This window comes from Esox lucius, chromosome 1 (genome assembly GCF_011004845.1).
Source record: "Esox lucius isolate fEsoLuc1 chromosome 1, fEsoLuc1.pri, whole genome shotgun sequence".
Taxonomy (NCBI): domain Eukaryota; kingdom Metazoa; phylum Chordata; class Actinopteri; order Esociformes; family Esocidae; genus Esox; species Esox lucius.
Genome location: NC_047569.1, coordinates 30877926 through 30893621, shown reverse-complemented (window position 1 = coordinate 30893621; position 15696 = coordinate 30877926). Strand labels below are relative to the sequence as shown.

General features: G+C 41.5%; 2 protein-coding genes across 2 annotated transcripts; both read left to right on the top strand.

Annotated features, from left to right (window-relative positions):
* The first annotated feature begins 5698 nt into the window (after positions 1-5698).
* Positions 5699-10597, top strand: blvrb (biliverdin reductase B). The gene is made up of 5 exons (XM_010891961.4): positions 5699-5898; positions 6815-6976; positions 7209-7298; positions 7406-7537; positions 9809-10597. Exons 1-5 carry the CDS (start codon positions 5814-5816, stop codon positions 9961-9963), a joined length of 624 nt encoding a protein of 207 aa, XP_010890263.2. The 5' UTR covers positions 5699-5813; the 3' UTR covers positions 9964-10597.
* A 1815-nt stretch (positions 10598-12412) lies between these two features.
* Positions 12413-15314, top strand: sertad3 (SERTA domain containing 3). Its single transcript, XM_029121190.2, has 2 exons — positions 12413-12603; positions 13135-15314. The coding sequence occupies exon 2, from the start codon at positions 13145-13147 to the stop codon at positions 13961-13963; it is 819 nt and encodes a 272-aa protein (XP_028977023.2). The 5' UTR covers positions 12413-12603; positions 13135-13144; the 3' UTR covers positions 13964-15314.
* Positions 15315-15696: the final 382 nt, after the last annotated feature.

Here is a 15696-nt window from a genome sequence, read left to right as displayed (position 1 = left end):
CGCTCGCGGTTCCTCTCCCACCACTCGTGATACAGGCAGAATTCAGCATCAGTGCGGCGTAGGAACCCAGAGAGAGAAAGAGAGAGGGGGTGGGGGGGGGGGCGGTTGAGGGGGGTCTGCACGTGTGTTTATTCTGGTTAACCTATAATGGAAAAAAATAATACCATAAAAAGCCATTACCGGATCTGACAAAGTCAATAAAATAATAAGTAGGAAATAATTCAAGCTCAAAAATACGGAATTTAAGTAATTAACTGTTATAAATGTTTCCCTTATTTTACTGATTGCTATTTTTCTGACATGAGGTTGTACTTGTGTCGTTATACACTCACCTAAAGGATTATTAGGAACACCATATTAATACTGTGTTTGACCCCCTTTCGCCTTAAGAACTGCCTTAATTCTATGTGGCATTGATTCAACAAGGTGCTGAAAGCATTCTTTAGAAAAGTTGGCCCATTTTGATAGGATAGCATCTTGCAGTTGATGGAGATTTGTGGGATGCACATCCAGGGCACGAAGCTCCCGTTCCACCACATCCCAAAGATGCTCTATTGGGTTGAGATCTGGTGACTGTGGGGGCCATTTCAGTACAGTGAACTCATTGTCATGCTCAAGAAACCAATTTGAAATTATTCGAGCTTTGTGACATGGTGCATTATCCTGCTCGAAGTAGCCATCAGAGGATGGGTACATGGTGGTTATAAAGGGATGGACATGGTCAGAAACAATGCTCAGGCAGGCCGTGGCATTTAAACGATGCCCGATTGGCACTAAGGGGCCTAAAATGTGCCAAGAAAACATCCCCCACACCATTACACCACCACCACCAGCATGCACAGTGGTAACAAGGCATGATGGATCCATGTTCTCATTCTGTTTACGCCAAATTCTGACTCTACCATCTGAATGTCTCAACAGAAATCGAGACTCATCAGACCAGGCAACATTCTTCCAGTCTTCAACTGTCCAATTTTGGTGAGCTCGTGCAAATTGTAGCCTCTTTTTCCTATTTGTAGTGGAGATGAGTGGTACCCGGTGGGGTCTTCTGCTGTTGTAGCCCATTCTCCTCAAGGTCAGCCATAAATACCTACACGTAACCTTAGATCGCAAGAAGCAGGCCTTTTAATTGTACCTAGAATTTCTAAACAAACAATTGGCGGCAGGGCCTTTTCTCATAGAGCTCCACTCCTGTGGAATGATCTGCCAATTAAGGTTAGAAATGCAAACTCAGTGCAAACTTTCAAGTGTCTACTAAAAACTCATCTCTACAGCACGGTTTATAATTAGGTGTAGCCTGGCCCGGGGGCGTGAAGGTGACCAGTAGGCTTGATACTGTCCACCCTTGCTGTCTTGCCAGGTGGGCTCTCGTCGCCACTGGGATGCCCTCCCTCCAATGCCCTTCGGGGGAAGAGTCACTGGCTTGTTGTTGATTCTCTATTGCGCACTTGTGCAGTTGGGCTGTACGCTACTAGCAATACTCGGCCCTCATTCAGGGGGGTTGCGGTTGGTGGGTGTCCCTTTGGTTGATGCCTGGCAATGTGGTTGGATTGATTTCCTGCCTGTTGGGCCCTGTCCGGGGCCTCCCCCGGGTAGGGCCACAGTGTCACCGGACCCCCCCGTCTCAGTTTCCAAGGTGTTACGCTGCTATATTATTGTGCTGGGGGACATGAGGGATGTACTACTAACTTTTCTCAGTTTCCTCCAATTTTAAATTTTAGAAGGAGATGAGGTCCTGGTCCACACCTGCGGATTACCTGGTTTGGGGGGACCGTTGCTGTTCCTGTCCTTGTCCACCTGGTCATACTTCTGACCTAGTCTAAAATCAAATATACTCTGGATTTAGCCAAGAGAAATTTATTTATTATTCCAATTGGACTCTTAATATCTCACCCGGCACAGCCAGAAGAGGACTGGTCACCCCTCTGAGCCTGGGTCCTCTCTAGGTTTCTTCCTAAAATTCGACCTTCTTAGGGAGTTTTTCCTAGCCACTGAAATTCAACACTACTGTTGTTTGCTCCTTGGGGTTTAAGGCCGGGTGTCTCTGTAAAGCACTTTGTGACAACTGCTGTTGTAAAAAGCGCTTTATAAATAAATTTTGATTGATTGATTGATTGGTTGCATACCTCGGTTGTTGCTCTTCTATCAGCTTGAATCAGTCGGCCCATTCTCCTCTGACCTCTAGCATCAACAAGGCATTTTCGGCCACAGGACTGCCGCATACTTGATGGTTTTCCCTTTTCACACCATTCTTTGTTAACCCTAGAAATGGTTGTGCGTGAAAATCGCAGTAACTGAGCAGATTGTGAAATACTCAGACCGGCCCGTCTGGCACCAACAACCATGCCACACTCAAAATTGCTTAAATCACCTTTCTTTCCCATTCTGACATTCAGTTTGGAGTTCAGGAGATTGTCTTGACCACGACCACACCCCTAAATGCATTGAAGCAACTGCCATGTGATTGGTTGATTAGATTATTGAATTAATGAGAAATTGAACAGGTGTTCCTAATAATCCTTTAGGTGAGTGTAAATTAAATGTAGTTTGTAACTACAGCATGATGTAGTTTGTAACTACAGCATGAAACTTTGTAACGTTTCATGGTACTATTTTCAATTAAATATAGGGATAAATGATTTGCACATCATTGCATTCTGTTTTTATTTGCATTTTATGCAGCGTCCCAACTTTTTTGGAAATGAGGTCTAAAATCCCTAAGAGCAGAAAAAAAGCAGTGGTTATAGGAAAACGTCTAGGAGGACAGCAACCAAGGATGAAACCTACACAGGAGCCAGGCTTTTGACAGAAAGGAGTAATGGTGGGAGGATAGTATTGCAACTGTCCCAGGTGAGTATTAGGAAATAACAAGCCAACTGACAGAAAGACCATTGAGAAAGCTTCAAAAGGGAATATCTCATCACTAAGAACAATTTTGTGGAAAATAAATATTTGAAGTCTTCTTGGCACTAATGGTAGTAGTAAAACATTGTACTTACTACATTTTACTTACTTGAAATAATATCTCATTATATTCTGTCAAATTATAATTGATTACAGTTTATTATCATTGTTGGATTTCATTAACATTTGAGTATTTCAGTTAGGCCAAGACATCTTATCTGAAACTTGGTAACAACAAGAAACTAACAGCTCTGGTTGCTCTAGGTGGTTATAATGTTTTCAGGGCTAATAGGGTGGGTTAAGGCGGAGGTATTGTCATTTTCACAAAACATCTCTCAGTCTCCATTCCTAAACCAAGTGAATTGCTAGCATAAAGCCTTGAATTAGGAAACAACCATACTGTTACCATGATAAATATACCGTATATTGTCCACCCTCTCCTAAGAAAGGTATTTTAAACTAGCTAACCAAAACATTAAGCTTATTTTTATTGTCTGAAATGTTTACACATGGTGTTTTTACCTTGGACGGGGCAATGCATTATTATGATAATAGTTGCCATTGTCCTATTGCATGTATAAGAGAAGTCAAATATCAGTGTCAAACCATCCATTAATAAATTTTACACATTTGATGAGCATGCTTTCTTAAAAGACTTTAACCTAAGTGCCCTTGATGGTATTTCTGCTATTCCAGAAGCCTAATTAGCACTGGAGTATTGTACTACTGTTTTCGCTTCAGTAGTTGATAGGCATGCATTACATAAGACAATAAGAATCAAAATCAGATCCAGACCCTGGTTGACTTCCGACACATCTGACTGATTTCATACCAGAAATTTGGCATGGGCTAAGACTAGAAAAACAACATCTAACAGCATGGGTTTTGACCTTTGAGCAATTAAGAAACGTGTTTAAAGCTTCTCAGAGGAGCAAAGTCTGGCTATAATATAAACTTACTTACTGAGTAATCCACCACAGATTCAGATCTCTTGACCTGTTACTGATAAGCAGGCTACTGTTGAGCAGGCTACATCCTTTCCTCCTGTGGAGGGTGCTTCGGGAATATGGGGTCCTGGGTCCTTTGCTAAGGGCTGTCAGGTCCCTGTACGACCGAAGCAGGAGCTTGGTCCGCATTGCCGGCAGTAAGTCAGACTTGTTCCCTGTGCATGTTGGACTCCGGCAGGGCTGCCCTTTGTCACCGGTTCTGTTCGTAATTTTTATGGACAGAATTTCTAGGCGCAGCCAGGGGCCGGAGGGTGTCAGGTTTGGGGACCACACGATTTCGTCTCTGCTCTTTGCGGATGATGTTGTCGTGTTGGCCCCTTCAAGCCAGGACCTTCAGCATGCACTTGGACGGTTTGCAGCCGAGTGTGAAGCGGTGGGGATGAAAATCAGTACCTCCAAATCCGAGGCCATGGTCATCAGTCGGAAAAGGGTGGCTTGCCCACTTCAGGTTGGTGGAGAGTGCCTGCCTCAAGTGGAGGAGTTTAAGTATCTAGGGGTCCTGTTCACGAGTGAGGGAAGGATGGAACGGGAGATTGACAGACGGATCGGTGCAGCTTCTGCAGTAATGCGGTCGATGTATCGGTCTGTCGTGGTGAAGAAAGAGCTGAGCCGTAAGGCGAAGCTCTCGATTTACCGGTCAATCTACGTTCCTACTCTCACCTATGGTCATGAGCTTTGGGTCATGACCGAAAGGACAAGATCCCGGATACAGGCGGCCGAAATGAGCTTTCTCCGCAGGGTGGCTGGGCGATCCCTTAGAGATAGGGTGAGAAGCTCGGTCACCCGGGAGGAGCTCAGAGTAGAGCCGCTGCTCCTCCACATCGAGAGGGGTCAGCTGAGGTGGCTTGGGCATCTGTTTCGGATGCCTCCGGAACGCCTTCCTGGGAAGGTGTTCCGGTCCCGTCCCACCGGGAAGAGACCCCGGGGAAGACCTAGGACACGCTGGAGGGACTATGTCTCCCGGCTGGCATGGGAACGCCTCGGTGTCCCCCCGGAAGAGCTGGAGGAAGTGTCTGGGGAGAGGGAAGTCTGGGCATCCCTGCTTAGACTGCTGCCCCGCGACCCGGCCCCGGATTAAGCGGAAGATGATGCGATGCGATGCGACAAGTGAATAAAAATAGAAATGTTATTCAGAATTTACTTTGCTGTTATTTACCAATATTTTTCACTGAGCCTGTTCACAGAAAAATAAGTTGAAAATGCTTTGCTAGCCTTCAACATTAGGAAATCAACAGGGGCTAATAAACTTGATCCACATCTCTTGAGCTTTAACACACCTTTTACAATGAGCTATATTTTTTTGGTTCAGGACAAGGCTTAATCTGTGAATTTGAAACAGCCTTTAATGTGCTGGCATTAAATTCTAGTATAAAACGTTTGGAATCAATACCCATTGTGGTTATTCGTCTTCCAGTTTAAACTAAAATCGAATGTTTTACGATATGTTGGTAATGACATTTGCAGAAGGTGTGAAATGACCACAGCCAAAACCAGTTTTATTTCATTGGAAAAAACAAACAAACAAAATAGTTGTAAGTGGCAGCATTTGAAAGACAACACATGGCAAGACAATATTTCTTGCCATGAAAAATAACCGCGCGATCTGGATCGATTCCACTTACAGCAGAGTGGAAAACCAGACAGAACACCCGGCTACTGTATTAAAAAAAGTTTCCAAGAAGTATCACCCTGTTGTGAACGGTTGTGAATGAGTTATGCTTTTGATGAGAGTGGGAGGAGTCGCATGTTGCGGAAGTGGGTCATTTAAAAGGGGCGTTTATGAAAGTGCCAAAAGAGATTCTTTCTCAATTTATTTTTTCTGATATATTGTTGCACGCAATCAACGAAGCGTGAAGTTGTAACGTTCTTCAGTGAACAGCGGCAGTTCTCAAATCTGAAATTATGTCACAGTCGATTAAGAATGTAGCGATATTTGGAGCCACGGGAATGACTGGACTGGCAACCTTACCACTGGCTGTTGCAGCGGGTAGGTTTGGAAATTATATCATAGGCCTGCCCTACTACTAATTCTAGAGACGATACACAATCTGACGTGCTGTGAGTAACCTGGCCTGGTCGGAAGGTTATCCAATTGTTTTGCATTATTTCCACGCGCTGCTAACAGTTATTGTCCCGTTTGCTAGGCTATGGGCCCCAGCGCATTTTATTTTCTATTTAAATGAAATATGTTCCATTCCATGCGATTGATCGCATATTTAAAAAAAGAATAACGTAACATTTTAGTTTTTTATATAATACACTAATAGGTTATCTGTTAGTCAACGTATTATTTAATAAATATTATTCAATCAGTTACGTGTGGCAAATGTGATAAAATAAGTTGATATTGTTTGGTTTGTGTTTCACAAGCGTTTTCTTCTTCCACTGAGTCAGATGACGAAAATGCAAGTCGTTAGGGTTTTTTGCTGACTCACGATTGGGAAGAGAACGTTGATGTGCGGCAAATAGGAGATAAAGTCCGTTGTACGCTTATCGCGCAAATGCAGCACTCAAGGCTGGTCTCAGTAATTCGGCCATGCACTAGAATTGAAATCCGGTCATCCAAAACGTTTTTTCAAGTAATTTCCATATTTTCTCTAAACTTTAACCAAACTCCACCTGAATTTCATGTAGATAATAAATTGTGTCAATATATTCAAAATGCTATTTAATGCAATTGTATGTTTGAAAAGAAAGTATGTTCTTTGCATGTCCCTTCTCCGACTAAGGAGAGCTTTGGAATGTGGGATCATGTCCAGCATTCAGACAACAATGATTGAATTATGGTATAAGATCCATTGCAGATCAATAAATCACTGACAGCTCTGGGATTCCAACCAGCAGCAAAATTCCAACAGGCAGGCAAACTGCCTCTGCTATTTTTTGTTCATCAACATCTGTAGGTTACAATGTGACGGTGCTGGTGAGAGACCCAGCCAGGCTGCCTGCTGACCACAAAGCCTCCAGGGTGGTGGTGGGAGATGTCCTCAATAAGGATGCTGTGAAAAACACCATGGAGGGTCAAGATGCTGTTATTATCATTTTGGGCACCAGGAATGACCTCAGTAAGTCCGGGCATTGGTAGTCTATAGTAACTTGAAGTTGGTTTAAAATTGTGTGAAGGGTTGCGTGAATGTGTGTAAATAAACCAATTCATAACATGCATGCCTAGTTTTTATGAGGTGAAGTAGATCTTGGATTCGAGGTATTGTTGCAGGAAATCCAGTAGAGGTCACTGAAGTACACGTTGCATTGTCTAGGTCAGGGTAATGTTCACGTTTCAGTTGCACTCAACAGGTCCCACAACAATGATGTCTGAAGGAACTAGGAACATCCTGGATGCCATGAAGGCCAAGGGGATTCGCAAAGTGGTTGGCTGTATGTCAGGTACAGGGGGACTTTCTGACAGTCAGAGCCAGTGCATATTGTTCTAACCTTCCGTAAACTCGCACAAATCGATCAGGTCTTCACATTAACCCCTCGCTGATTCACAGCCTTCCTCCTATGGGACCGGTCCAAAGTGCCGCCCAGACTCCTGCCGGTGACGGAGGATCATGATAGGATGTACATGCTGTTGAAGGAGTCGGGGCTGGACTTCGTGGCCGTCATGCCCCCTCACATCGATGGTTGGTTGTCACCCTACCCGTCTGCATTTAGCGGAATTGTTCTAGTACTGTAGTCACATGGTCCCATTTATTATGCGAAGGACATTTAAACTAGGGATGCACCGATACCACTTTCGCTGTCAGTATCGTTTGAGGAATACTGAACTTTCACTATCTGCCGGTACGGAGTACTGATCCGATATTGACATTTTCATTTTGTTGGCCACACGCCAACAAAATGAAAATGTCAATATCGGATCCTGTGATTGCCATAATTCTTCTATATGACTGAATTGTATGTCACTGTGGATGTTCCACCATTGTAACAACATCAGATCTTGATCAAGTGGCACTATATTAACTTGAAGCACGTTTGGAGGTGGCGTATCTGGCTAATCTTTTGAGGATGGAATTAAAATGAAAGGCTGCACAGCACCAAATGGTATGCTTACTATTTAGCTATGAATCTAAATGGATATTGAGATTAGAAATTGCAAAGTTAAGTGATGTAATATCAATTAGCCTGGCATTAGTTAGCTGGGGTTAGCTTGTTTTCTTAAGCTTCACTACAGTCACCCCTTGAAATACTTGCATTGCAAAGTTTGCAACTACCGGTTTTACTAGTGGCTGTTTCAAGTGTAAAGTACATCCCTAATATAAATCATCCATTTGTTCATCCTCCGACACCTTATATCACGTATACTAGGCTTGATAAACCTATAGTGCAGTCCATAAATGTTTGGACAGTGACTCGAAAGCTTTTTGGCTCTGAAGTTCAGCATTTTAAATAATACAATGCTGTTGAGGTTAAAGTAAAGACTCAGCTTTAGGTTGCATTATTTTCATCCATATCAGATGAACCATCTAGAAATAACAATACGTTTATTACACAATCCCCCATTTGAGGGTACCAAAATTATTTGGAAAATTGGGTTTTCATCGGTTTCTTATTATGCAGGTGTGTTTGTTTGCATCATTAGTGCATGCACAAAAATGCAGTCAATGTTTACTATTGGTTCTAGCCTTTGCATTTGGAATAATTTGCTGGTGTCTGACAACATGAGGGCCAAAGAAGTGTCAATGCATGTCAAAACGACCATCTTCGAATCACGACATTTAGAGACAGCCAAAGCATTTGGTTTGCAAAAAATTTGGGAAAATTGGAAACTGGGAAACACCAGGTACATCAAGACGGCGGCAATGTTTAGCTCAGCAATAGAAAAGGACCTGCTAAACCAAGGAAGGCTGCTATGGATGACAAACAAATGAAATACCAAAGAGCTGTGCAACAAATTAGGAACACTCTTCAGGAGGTCCGCATGTATGTGTCAGCCACCACCATCCACAGAAAACCATACCAACATAACTACAGGGGTTCTGTAGCCACTAGTTACTGTCAAAAACAGGGTGGTCTTCAAAATAAAAAAAAAAGCCTGCAGAGTTGTGGATAAATGTATTGGCATACCAACTTGGGTGTTATGTTTTGGGGGTGTATGGCTGCTGCTGGAATTGCAGTAGGAGAATTTTGAAGTGCCCAGAAACATTTTGTCTGATACAGCCACTTTGTAGCAGGACAATGACCCCATAAACACTGCTGCAGCAAGCAATACATTTTTCATGGCCTAAGAGTGGAAAGTTTGTGAATGAGAAAAGTCAGTCAGGTGACCGGAATCCCACTGAGCATTAGTTTCATTTGCTGAGGAGAATAAAAATTCCAAAAAACAAAAAGGAACGGAAGATGACTGCAGTACAGGCCTGGCAGAGCATCACCAGGGAAGATACCCAGCATCTGGTGATGTAAGCGGGTCCCAGAATTTAGGCAATTACAGAATGCAAAAGGTTTGCAATCAAGTAAAACTAATTGTTTTTTGTTCTCCTAAAATGGGTTTGAAGGATTACTAAAACGGGGAAGTAATTCCTACATGGTTCACTGTTTGCTATGTAAGCACCCTCAAATTAAAGCTGAAAGTCTGCGCTAACCTCTTAAACAATTTTATTTGGGCTGGTTGTGCAATATGTTCATATGTGCCAAATCCTTTAGTAGAATCAATTACATACCTCAGTTAATGATGAAATTCCATGTTTGAAATGAAGTAGTTTTAATGACATAGTGCATGTATATTACATGGTGGACAATTTTCAAGACCCAATTTGGCTCAACAGCACCCCTTTTAAATGGAGGGGCCGATAATCTTAGTACAATTATTTGAAATAATGTAATAATAATAATAATAATAATAATAATAATGTAATAATAATATTAAGTTCTAAATGTCCTACTATCCCCCACAGATAAACTACCACTGACAGAGAACTACACAGCGACAGAGAACATGCTGAAAGGCCGGGTCATTTCCAAACACGACCTGGGACACTTCTTTGTCAAGTGCTTGTCTATCCCTGACTGGGACCGAAAGACCGTCGGGGTTTGTGGACAGTACAATTAGCCCTAAGATGACAGAATCCTATTCGGTTCTTGTCTCCCCATACCAGTTACCACATTTGGCCTATCAGACAGAGCAAATTGTAGCTTATTTTTATACTCCTCCCTGCTTGACAGGACAGCTTTACCTATTGCTAATGTTTTGTAATTATTATAGTTATGATACTGGATATATAACACAATAAATCTATATTGTAATCATTTTTGTGTGTACAAATAATGCAGTCTTTAATTTGATACATTGTTTATAAAATGTCCAGCCCGATAATTTAATGTTGATTTATGTATGAGTGTAAAGCGAGAAATTAATTCGGCCTATGCCTTGTTTTTCATAGCCTAGGCCAGGGCTCCCAAATGCTTTTTCTGCCCAACCCTCAAACCATCCATTAGGTTTTTTACTCAACTTTACAATAGCCCAACTAATTATAGTTATTAGCAGCTCATCAAGCCCTTAACTATCTGAATTTGATGTGTTAGGTTTAGAGTGAAAACCTACTGGATGGTAGATCTCCAGGAAGGCCTCCTTGGTTGGGTTTTCTGCCTGGGTCATTCCTACCGCCCCTGAACACGCTTGTAGATTATGTCTCAGTGCTGTGTTGTTCCTCTGGCTATGCACAAATAAAAAGAAAATTGTACAATCTTGTTTTCAATCTTAGTATAATTTTAAGCAATTTATACTTAATGTTACTTAAGTACAGTATATTAAGAAATACATATTTAGACCTAAACAATACATTTTGTACTGGGTGAATTCTATTTTAGTACTTTTCATGGATGTTATCTTTAATTTTACAAATGATAGTTGGATACTATTGATCAAATAACACGTTTTCTAATAAAAAAAAATATTGTGAGGTGGCAAATCATTTCGGAAGTTGGTATTTGCTTGCAATATGTTGCTATTGATGGGTAATAACCAAAACAGATCTTTGACCGGCAACTGTGGTTGAAAGTGAATTATCATCTGTCCTGTGCCAAGTTATTCAAAGGCTTATTGGCAGTAGAACACTCTCATTCACTGGGCCACTAGTCTGCATCTCGACAGAACTCGCATACACAAACACCAATGTGATTCCTAGAGAGACTTTCTTACCTGTCAACCAATGTAACAGTTGATGACAAATAATCAGAATGGAATTGACTAGAAACCCTGTGGTTGGTTTGCGGAAGCAAAACGGCAAACACTGTAGAGTTGTAATGTAGAAAACAACAGAATCAGAATCAATACACTGAGAATTTGACTTGGTAAAATGGCGCTTATTGTGGAAGAAAACAAGGACAAAATCTGCACAAAGTTGACATATGTGATGGGTGGTAAAGGAAAGCTACATGTTTTTCACCTTTCAAAATGTAATAAATACAAAAAGGTCAAAAATACTGGTTGACTCAATAGGTGCCAATAGGAGATAATCATTAACCCCAAAAATATGTACCCTGACTTTAAAGCAGCCTTCCCTGACACTTCTAAAATAGGGAAATCCAATTGGTGTTGTTAACTAATATAGGGGTTGGATCTGTTATGGTTTATATATCCAGATGGATCAGTAGTATGGTACTTCATTTAACAGCTGAGCCAACTCATGCAAAGCCTTGTGCTGTACCTTTTTGGGTAATATTCCAGATGAATAACTCAACACTACTTTGTCTGTATGTGATTTGATTGGATATTGATACTTTGGAGCTGTAGTGGCCTTGACATCCTAACCTGAGATTATCCATCCTCCTGAAGGACTGTGGTGGTACAGGACAAACTTAGGTGCAAGATGCAAGTTTTGACTGATGGTGACTATTTTGTTGCTAGCATATCACTGGTCATTTATCATAACCTCTCCCATAATATAATTCAAGAGAGAACAGCAGTGTGCTTTATCCCAAAACACTGACTTGGCGTAGCGATCTAAGGAACTCTTTCATATCACGATGTCCACCTATGCGAGGAATCTTAGGATGAAGACGTGACACAATCTTTTCTCTTGTCTTGGAGCACGTTCCCAACAAGACACGGTCAAAGCTGCAGTTGGATGTTACAAAATAAGGGAGGGGAGAACTCATTTTTAGAAAATATGTAAACAAACAAATACATAATATATTTTAAATTGGGTATTGTTTAAAATGTTATCCAATTCAATGATACATTAGAATTATTATTTTCAGGTCTACATTAAAGTGAACAAATGCCTTGACTGAGAAGTTATGCTATGTTGGCAGGAGAGGTTCCCCATTGTCAGGCTGAACCTTGCAGAGATTTGGGAGCATGGTCTGGACTTGGTGATGAGTGTCGTTATTATTTAATAATTTTTTTTTAATTATTAGTTATTTTTTCTATTTTGGTCATGGCTTCGGTTCAGTCTGAGGAAGAAGGTGTTGATTTATTACCTAACGCGTGGAATACCTTTTTTCGCAATCGGTAGAGGGCGGCAGTACGCGATGAGGGATATTGTATACCCAAAAACACCACAGAAGAAGGATCAATTCGCAACACTCAAAATCTCGGGCGGGAACTGGCAAAAGCGGTTCATTTTTTTTTGTTGATTGGAGAATTTAAGTTTAAACCGAGTTGGGCAGCTTGGTGAAAACGCAACAACATTAAACCTAACTAGCAGCGTTTATTACCTTTGTATATTTGGGGACAGAGGAGCAGACGGTTTGTAGTTTTTCTTGCTAAATTAACGAAGTAGGAAATTGAACTGTGCTTTGCTATCTAAGGCTAGTAAGCTACTTTAGACAATTATCATGTGTTATTGTTGAACCTTGCTAGTTACGGGTTTGCAACTAAAGAATTGTCCGTATTATTGAGCTGTTATTAACTCATCCACGCCGTTGCGCATCGCAGACGAAACTTACTCAAAGATATTGGGCTCAGCAAAAACACATTTCCGGTCCACTAAGACATTTGTACAATCCTTATACTACTCTATATACTGCTATTCAGGGAGTCTGATGTAATTCCATAGTGATATCAACAAACTCGTTACCGTTCTGTTTTTCAAAGGTAGTCGGAGTCCAATGCGTTACATTAATTTTATTTCAGTTCGACTACCTGCATGGGAAAGTGATTTTTAAGTTCGCTGATGTCAAGGGACACATTAACAACAGCTGCCGACAGTCATTAAGCTTGACTTGATCTGTCGATTATAATAAAACATAGATTTACAATTGCGTTTTGTGTTTACAGGTACGGGAGGATGATCGCTAAGGGACAGAAGCGCAAACTCCATGATGATGATTTTTTGGGGGGCATGTGCAGCGGCACCTGGGAGAGCCAGTGTCAGTCATTGCTGGACATCTCCCTCAACAAGTACTACCGTGGGCAGGAGCAGGTGGATCACAGTTTGCGCCGCTCTGTGTTAATAGCCAACACCCTGAAGCAGATGCAGCCAGAGAACAGGCCATTTCATGGGTCAGTTAACCTGGCAGGACCTGTTCCATCCATGGTCCCACTTAAACCCTTCAGTAACCTTGATTCTGGTCCCGGTGTTGTAATGAATGGTCCTGTTAGTGTAGACGACTTGGAGCATGAATGGATGTCCTCAGAAAGTGACTTCTCCCTGTCGGCTACTGTGGGCTCCATCCTGAAAGATCTAGATATGACCATTGACGGAGGGCCTCAGGGAACTCGCAGGACACCTTTTAGGTCCATAGATAACCTACCTGATGTTGGTCGCCAGCAAGCCACCTCTGGGTACTTGAGCTCTGAGTGGCGCCCTGAAGGGTGTAGAACCTCTGAGCAGGTTGCTCTTGGTGGCGTGGAGGTCATGCATTCTAGCTATGTGCAGGATGGGACCCTGGGTGACCTTTTCCAAGACATCGACACATCTGTACTTGAGAGGGAGATGGGGACCCTTGGGGTCCGAGCTGACTCTGGTGTGGCCCGTGATGAGCTGCTGAAGTACTTACCGTCCCTGACCTCAGTTCCATCCACTTCACCCTCTGTGTTCTTCAGCCAGAGCTCCAGGGACTTGATTGAACTAGAGCACATTATGGAAATACTGGTCAAGTCTTGATCTCTGGAACTTTGAAGAAATTACATTACAACCAGCACAACACATTGGTGTTCTGTGTTTTCGTAGCCAGGCAAACTCCATGTTTTACAATGGGGAAAATGTCTGCTTTTAACACAACCTTTTGAAATTATAAAGTGCGGGGGGTGCCCCGTTCTGTGTCCGGGGAGATATTGTGGTTTACAGTCTTGGTCAGGGATTTGCTCTAGCAAATATTAGGTTACTGGGGAGATACTCTTAACCACTCTATCTGGTGTCCTTTGTAAATGTTTTCTATGGGTGCTTAAATGTATTTTTACATTAAAGAAAACAATGTGAAACTCTAATGCGATCACGTTAGCCGCCTGTCAAACCAATTGTAAAACATGAGGTTTTGTTAGCTTGGCTGGTGTTGTACACTCAGTCACTTGGTTTAATGACTGATGTACTGTACACATGAAGGACACATTTGAGTAAGATACTAGCTTTTAGTTATTAAGTAGTGTTGAAATTAGGGAAATTATATTCCCTAGGCCTATATCAACATATTTAGCTCATATTGTAAACTGTTCCTAATCAAATGTTTCAAAGTTGTTTGGAATAATGTCCATTGAATGAATGAATTGGCAGCACTGACTTAAATCGTTCTGGGTTACAGTTCCCAGAGTACCATTCAACATTACATTCTTTGGTGCGATGATGAGCTTCAATCATTAGGAAATACAAACATTACCTCAGCCCGAGAGTCTCAAGTGTCATCTCGCTTACCAACTCTTCAATATCAGGTAATACCAATTTGAGTCTGCAGGAATTCCTTCATATAGACTGCTGACCCAGTTTTATATAGCCTTTGTGTTATAGATGATGGCAACCATTGCAGGCACAATTTATCATCTAGCAAATCCTCAAACAGAAGGCTAGGCATTGTAGTATTTTATATTTGTATCATTCATTTTAGCTCAAATCCCTTTTTTTCTTTCATAGGCTTTAAGCTAGGCCTTGATGTTTTGCATTACATATCTAATGTTGGCTACCGTGCTGAATTATGCATTTTAACTTAATTTTGGTGCAACTGCTGTAGCTACAATGCTATGTTCAATGTCCCTGATATGTTGTGTTCAGGTACCAGATTGAGAAAGCAGATAAGTAATCCATGATTTTCCTGTTACATAGATCTTTGTATTCCATGCAACACCACTTCTTGAAATGTATATTATGTGGTCGTTTGTGGCATTTAAATGGCCAGCCACTCACAGTTCAACTAATGGTTTATTCATAGGAACTATATTTAAATTCCTAAATACTCTTGATGTGATCTTGATGTTTCACAAATTATATTGTGTGCCTTTCGGTTTAATGCCCAGAAAGATGTTGTCTAAGCTTCAAATGTTAATTTCTGTAATAAATTCAGAAATGTAATATACTGTTTATGCTAATCTGTACTTTAAAACAGCCTTCCTACAAACAATGGAATCAGAAATATTTTGTGAAAGTGGGCATGTACAATGCTGACCCCTAGTGGTCATATCAATTGTCATAAAGGAGACCCACATAAGCAGCTTAGGATATTTTAGGATTTCAGCTTTTGGTCATGGAAGACCTTTTCCTGGAATTTAGCTAATAATGTTTAGGAAAACGTACAGAATACTGTCAATGTTTTAGGGATCTGGTTTCAACGTAATTAAGGAGGTATACAAAATGGCCTCCAGGCTCCTGACTACCTGCTCTGATAAAAACACTTCCCAGGTTGAGCTTAG

Bases quoted from the DNA above. Each gene is read 5' to 3' on its own strand.
- blvrb (XM_010891961.4), top strand. From the start codon at position 5,814: ATGTCACAGTCGATTAAGAATGTAGCGATATTTGGAGCCACGGGAATG. The intron at 5,899-6,814 runs GTAGGTTTGGAA...CAACATCTGTAG, and splicing joins ACCACTGGCTGTTGCAGCGG to GTTACAATGTGACGGTGCTG. The intron at 6,977-7,208 runs GTAAGTCCGGGC...TGCACTCAACAG, and splicing joins GGGCACCAGGAATGACCTCA to GTCCCACAACAATGATGTCT.
- sertad3 (XM_029121190.2), top strand. From the start codon at position 13,145: ATGATCGCTAAGGGACAGAAGCGCAAACTCCATGATGATGATTTTTTG.